Genomic DNA, 6,684 nt, shown 5'->3' with positions numbered 1-6,684 from the left:
CAGCTCCAGCGCCAGCTCCAGCTCCAGCGGCGCCGCCAGCGAGGGCGGCCACTCCAGCGACAGCGGCGACGAGGTAAGCGCCCGGCGCTGGCCTGTGCTGCCTCAGCGCCTGGCCGCACCTGCCCGCCTCGTGGGCTGCTCTCTGCTTCAGGCCTCCAGCAGGAAGTTTGTCTGCAGACTCTGCCCAGGCTGTCTCCCTCCGAAGGACCTGTGATCACTGGGGTTAGGGCACTGAGAGCCAGCCGGCATGGAGCTGGGAGCAGGGGGTTTAAAGATCAAATGAGACGCTCCAGTCCAGGGAGAGCGCCTGGGCCCCGTGCCAGGAACGCTCTGTGGCAAGCGGCCTGGTTACAAGGCTGCCTTGGACCGCAGGTGGGATGTTTCTACTAGCCTAAACCCTCCAGGACTCTCTCTCTCTTCCCTCAATTCCCAACTTTCTCATCTCCAGGCTTTTCTTTGTTCTCCTTTTGCTTCTCCGTGAGCCTCTAGTTTTTCAGCCTCTTTGTTGGTCTGCAGAACTTGAAGCCAGAAGAGGCGGTGAGGCGATCTGGTCTGACCACCTGCACGACGCAAGGCAGAACCTTTCCCGGGGAGTTACAGAAGGAAGAGGCTGCAGTGGCAGGGCTGAGGAGCTCGGGGTTACCAGAAGTTGGGTTCAAACCTGCAGAGACTCATGCTGCTTGTTGGGACTTGGGTCCAGTGCCAGAGCTGCTCAGTGGTCTTGGCTCTGCAGTGATGGCCTTCCCTTATTCTCCAACAGGCGTGCAACCCTCCTTTCTTCCTCCAGTCTTCTTACCCAGCTCTCTCAGGCAGAGTTTCAGTTCAGCCCCCTAAGGGCTTTATGGCCTTGTGTCTTACAATAGCCGTAGATGGAAGAAGCTGATTACAAACACTGATTCAGGAGTCTTAATAGCAGAGGATGTCAGGTTTTGCAACCACATGCTTTCACCCAGGCCCAATATTACCCTACTGCGCTGTATTTCAAAGCCATTTTTCCCTCCCACATCACCTCCTCTCTTGCCTAGGTTCAGCAGTGGTGTTAAAGTCCCACCTAAGGTACAGGATGAAATGGCATAGCAGCCAAGTGCTATCCAGGGTGTTCTGGATGCCCTTCAAGGAAGGGCCTTACCAGTTTTGAAGGGCTTGTACGGGCTACACTGCCAGGCTGACGGTGGGTTTCTGGATCCCATCCTGAGCCGTAACAGTACTGTTCAAACTCTCTTCTGATGCTTTGAATGGGGCTTGCTTCCATATTTCTCTCTGGCTATCATCTAAACCTGTCTGATCTTCAAGATAAGAGCGTGACTTTTCCTTGGGGTCCCTCTGCTGGCTGCTGCATACCAGAGCTGCCGTCTCCATATCATTTTCCAAGGAATGTTTCAGATTCTCTTCTGTGCAAAAAAAGCCATCAAGCCTCATAACACTTGCTTTTACATTCCCCCTCCAACTATTGTTGTTGTTTTAAGTGGAATTTTTAAAAAGCCAGCTACTGTGACTGTAGAGGTTGGATCCCGTCAGGCTATCATAGCTTTAACCTGTTCAGTTTCTTGATTCACAGGTAAATCAACCTCAGACTATTTTAGCTTGGTGCAAATTGGCTTAAGCTTAAGCTCACCTAGGGTTTGCATCACTAACTTGGGGGGGTGTATGTTTGGTGTAACTCAGTACGGAGAAGACTGGAGGTCTCTTGGTGGATCATTCAGGAAAGTTGGGGACAATCAGCATCTCTGATAATTAAGGCGCTCCCTCCTCTCTTAAAAGAAAAAAGGCGACAGAAGGAAGAACTTTTTTTTTTCTGGATCTCTGGGATGGATGGAGCATCTGAGAAGGCCCAACTGTATGCAGCTAGCCTGTGCATTACTGGACCCCTATTTAAAGCGAGGAGGGTAGTGATTACGTGTGCCAAAATAGCTGACTGGTCAGAATATTTGGGAACTGAGGCAAGATTCATAAGCTGTGCCACAGCAGATCTGGGGAGGGGGAAGGGCTGCTCTGAAAATGGTGTGTAAATGAGAACCTGAGCATGGATGGGTGGTCTGTTGTGGCTCTGCCTTCCTTTATAGTTCTAAGTGGTTCTCAACCTTTTTTAGACTCAAGGCACAGCTCTAACCTGGGAATCGAGTAGCACCCAACTTCAACAATTAGCGTTATGTATTATAGTGCTTATCTCCTTACAGAGGGGACCAGGCAGTGGCCATGGGGGATCAGCTAAGCAGGGACAAACCTGAGCCTGCATCTTATCTGCTTATTTCCTCACTTCCCTTACCACCTTGGCATGCCCTCAAAAGGATCTGGTGGCACTCTGGTTGAGAATCGCTATCCCAGAGAGGTTGTTCACCACCTTTGACCTTTATCTCTAGGTCAAGCAGACGTGAAAAGCCATCATGTTGCTTGGCTAAGTTTTGTACCCATTGTACCAGTGTATGTGATAATGTAGGTTAAAGATCATTAGGCCTATAATGTTTTCATCTTTGCTGTTAAGAGCAGGCTGCTGTATCCTGAGCATTTTAGAAATTGGGCCTTTGGGCAGCAGAGACAGCTGAAAGGCGGATATGGACCTTCCAATAGCAAATATTTTGTTGCGTGGGACACTGCACCTGCTGACTTTGGTTGCACCCTGTTTCTTTTCCCCATGGGAGCACCCAGTGGACCAGGTGCTTGGTCTTGGGAAGCACCTGGAACTGAAGCAGTTTTAGAGCCTCTAGTGACCTCCTTTGCCCCAGAAACAGGGTTTGGCAGTAGTAGATCCACACTGGCTGCATGGTATGTTTCAGATGAGACTGGGGGTCCCTTAGGTTATAAGGTAGTCTCATATGTAGCAGTCTGGGGCTGGGTGGCTGCTGTCAGTGCATTGGTTGTGGTTTAGTGCAGAGGTAAGGGTTAGTTTGGGGGTATGTTGTTGGACAGAGTTAGCTAATGCATCACTCTTACATTTTTGCACCCCAGCTTCTCACTAGAATCTTGGTGGTGCTGTAAGTGAGTTAACTCATTTAACTGAAAGCATTGTCTAGAGCAGTGTTTCTCAACGCATGGATCGCGACCAAAAAGTGGTCACAAGAATATACGAAAGGGTCACAAACTTCAAAAATGGATTCTCCTTTAAAGGAGAAGATCGTGGGAAATGGTGGCTTTTTCCTTGCAGGCTGTCAAGAGTTACAGCCTGTGAGGGGCTGCTTGAGGGCCCCTCCATGCCTTATGTGTAGGGCAGAAGGGTGTGTACCCTTCTGTCCCACACACTTACTCCCTGCCCCACATGCTGGGGGGTGGTATGTCAGGAGGGAGGGGCACTGCATTGGGACTGTTCATCAGTTTTTTACAAATGGGTCCTGGTGCAAAAAAGGTTGAGAACCACTGGTCTAGAGTTCAGAATCTGGTTTCATTGGGCTGGTTAGTTTTCCCACCGTTCCCTGGGTCCTGCAGCTCTGGTAAGGCTGCAGTAACTTGAGCTGGGCTTAGCAGTGTAGCTGCTCACACCCAGGGTTGGCTAAGCCACATGCTGATCACCCATGCTATCTGCCCATATTTGTAGGCAAAGTGCAAATCGATGCATGCTTAGGGCTGGTCTTTTCTGGCAAGGGAACACTTAACAGCTATGTACTTCCTGTGGTGGGGAGATGCTGATGAGCCAGCTCCCCAGCCAGTATCAATGGGTGTATCTCACTAGGAGCTCATCTATGACTACTGTGGAGCTGCCTCCAATCTCTTCTTTACTTGTCCCCTCCAGCCTGGAGCAGGGCAGGATCCAGAGTAGTGGTGGAAGGGGAGGGCCTTGAGGAAAGAGATTGTGCAGTGGGGAGGGGGATGGTGTTAACAAGCTGGCTGGTGAGTCGAGACTTGGCGCACACCATGTCTCAGTCCGATCTTCCTATGCATGGCTTATGCAAACTTGTTGCTTTGGTTTTTGAAAGCAGGTACCAGCTGCAATTTTAGCTTAGATCACTGAGTTTGCTAAATGTTGGGAATTCAGGGATTGAATTCAAAGAGTAGTCCTGGGCTTGGTACAGAAAATTGAGGTGAGGTTCTGCAGCTAGTCTGCCAGAGGTAGTGTTAAACCAGAGGTTCTCAGCCTTCTCTGTGCTAGGAGAGCTTACCCATTTGTAAACATTGGCCAGTCCCGATGCAGAAAATAGTTTTAAATAGAAACCGGTGCTCTGGCCCTGTAGTGTGTGGGGCAGGGCCCCCCCAGGCAGTCCCTCACAGGCTGGAATTTGCTAGCCTGCAAGGGAAAGCCCATGGTTCCCCAAGTTTTCTCCTGTTAAAGAAGTATCCATTTTTAGTTTGTTTGCAACAGTTTCATATGTTCTTGCAACCCCCTTTTGAATCCTGACCCAGGGGTTGAGGACTATCATGGCTCCATTCTGGTTTTGGACCCCGTTGAGCCAGGAAGTTATCAAAGTAGGTGTGACTAAATGCCCCTAGGGCTTGGGGAGCCTGTTGAAATTATGCTAACTGGTGCCAGGAAGAACAAACTGTTGTTGATGGAGACTCCAAATACTGCAAAGACTAAGTGGGTTCAGAAAGAGGATGGTGGTGAAGATAAAGTAGTACTTTTACTAGAAAAAAAAAAATAGACAGAATCTGCACTTGTTATTACTTTCCTCTACCCAGCCTTGAGCAACTTCTCCTGTAAAATGGAGGCTGCTTATCCCTGCCTGGTGTGGAGTGAGTGAGGATTAAATTACCCATTAATGATTGTGGGCAGCTCTGGTACATGGGTGAGGAGGGTCTCTGTCCTGTGGTGGATAGGGCAGGTGGGTGGGAAGTGCTGTTATTGCTGGGGAGAAAGAGGCATCAAACTGGCTTCTGCCTGTCTTGGTGACTCCATCCCCGGGGCAGGCTATATAGCAGGGGAGGGCCAGATGCGGCCCACCAGGTCGTTCCATTCAGCCTGCGGGGTCCCTAAAATTTGAGAAAATTAATATATATATGCCCCTAGTTGCCTGTCATACTGAGTTTTGGCAAGCCAACGAGAGCCGCAAGTGGCCCTCCAGCTGAAATAATTGCCCGCCCCTGCTATATAGAATAGGTGGCTCTGTGTCTAATCCATTATCTCAGAGGACACTTGCCTAGGGTGGAATGAGAAGCTGACCCTAGGGAGTGGGGATGTATGTGGTGGTGTTGTGGGGAAGGAGGGTATGCCTCAAAGACACAGAATTTGAGTCTGTCTGCTTTTTAAAAGTTACTGTATTTATCAAATCTCTTTTATATGGTTTAGCTCTCATCTCAGGCCTAACCTGCGTCACTGGCCCCTTTCTTCCTACACTTCCTTTCCCCCTAGTCTTGCTGTTCAAGTTTTACACTCTCTGCAGAAATTGACTTCAACATCATACCAGGCTATGTGAGGAAGACAGACAGGGCTATGAGAAAGAAGTGGGTGTTGCACACTCCTTGCAGACTATACCAGGGCAGTGGGATATGTAGGTCAGCATTTCTCAACCTGTGGGTTGCAAAAACATATGAAAGGGTTGTGAACAAACTTTAAAAATGGATTCTCTTCTAAAAGAGAAAAATGAGGGAAACTGGTTTTGTCCTTGCCTGCAACTAGCCGCTTGGGGCCCTTATGCCCCACACACCCACCTCCCGCCCCACACGTTGCTGGTCTGGGGGTAATGGGTTGGGAGTGAAGGGAACTGGGTCTAGACTGGTCATCCGTGTTTTTACAAATGGTTCCTGGTACAAAAAAGGTTGAGAACCACTGGTCTAGGGGACTTCTGAGGCAGAAGTTCTGCTGTGAAGCAGAATGAGATGGAGCAACATGGAACAACCGTTTCCTGCCGCTAAATTGGGTTTCCCAGGAAGTGTCCAGCTAAAGGGATTCCTTCTGGGGTTCTGCACCATGGCTGAATTGCAGGGTGAAGGCTTGCTGAGATAAACCACCTAGGACCACGGCCCTTCAGATGCCTCTCACAGCTGCTGTGCTGAAACCCAGAGGCAGCTGCAGAAATGAAACTTGTATCTCCAGGGATTGCCTCATGCATCCGTCTCTGCTGTCTGAGCAAAGCCACCTCTCTCTCTTTCTCACCCCCTTGCATCACACTCAGGGTTGTGGGTATTTCACTGAACACTCACAGAAATGTTTTCTGCTGCTTTATTTAGGACACTCCCACGTCAGAGGAGCTGGAGCAGTTTGCCAAGGACCTCAAACACAAACGCATCACATTGGGGTTCACACAGGCTGATGTAGGGCTGGCTTTGGGGACTCTCTACGGTGAGCGTCAGCCCTTTCCTCCTTTTGCCTCGGGCCCCTCTGGTGTTTCTAGGGTTGTCTGGGTGAAAAGATGATTCATCTAGGGTAAGGGAAGGCAGGAGCAGTCGCATTCCTCAAAAAGGGGCAGCTTCCTCCACAGTTTGACAGTCAGAGCAGCTGGAAGGTCAGAGCCCTATAAATACCCTGAGGACTCAGCCTGATGCTTTAGCCAGTACTTCTGAAGTAGTTGAGGGTAATCTTTTAATTGTCATTAAATGTTTTTTGAGAGGTGTCCTAGTACCTGATCCCCCTGGTGTGACTTGATTTACTCCCCAGTAGATGGTAGAAGATAACAAAACTCTGTGGAGCAGCACTAGGGACTGCCAGAACCCACGGGGGGGGGGTAGGGAGGGACCTCAGCTGCTAAAAGATCTCTCAGTTAAGGAGAGGAGCAGGAGAGGACCCCCCCCCACTTTCCATACCAGGGTACAAGGTAA

General features: G+C 49.7%; 1 protein-coding gene across 1 annotated transcript in view; it reads left to right on the top strand.

Annotated features, from left to right (window-relative positions):
* The window catches only part of LOC109314103 (POU domain, class 5, transcription factor 3-like), a 14,990-nt gene that overhangs the window by 2,990 nt on the left and 5,316 nt on the right, over nucleotides 1-6,684 (top strand). The window contains exons 2-3 of the mRNA XM_019541085.1: nucleotides 4-73; nucleotides 6,097-6,208. Of these exons, the coding sequence (XP_019396630.1) occupies nucleotides 4-73; nucleotides 6,097-6,208 (182 nt within the window). The remainder of the gene's footprint in view (nucleotides 1-3; nucleotides 74-6,096; nucleotides 6,209-6,684) is intronic.

This window comes from Crocodylus porosus, unplaced genomic scaffold, assembly GCF_001723895.1.
Source record: "Crocodylus porosus isolate Cpor-Errol unplaced genomic scaffold, CroPor_comp1, whole genome shotgun sequence".
Lineage (NCBI taxonomy): Eukaryota > Metazoa > Chordata > Crocodylia > Crocodylidae > Crocodylus > Crocodylus porosus.
Note: the sequence above shows the minus strand (reverse complement) of the source record. Positions and strands in the feature narration are given on the sequence as shown.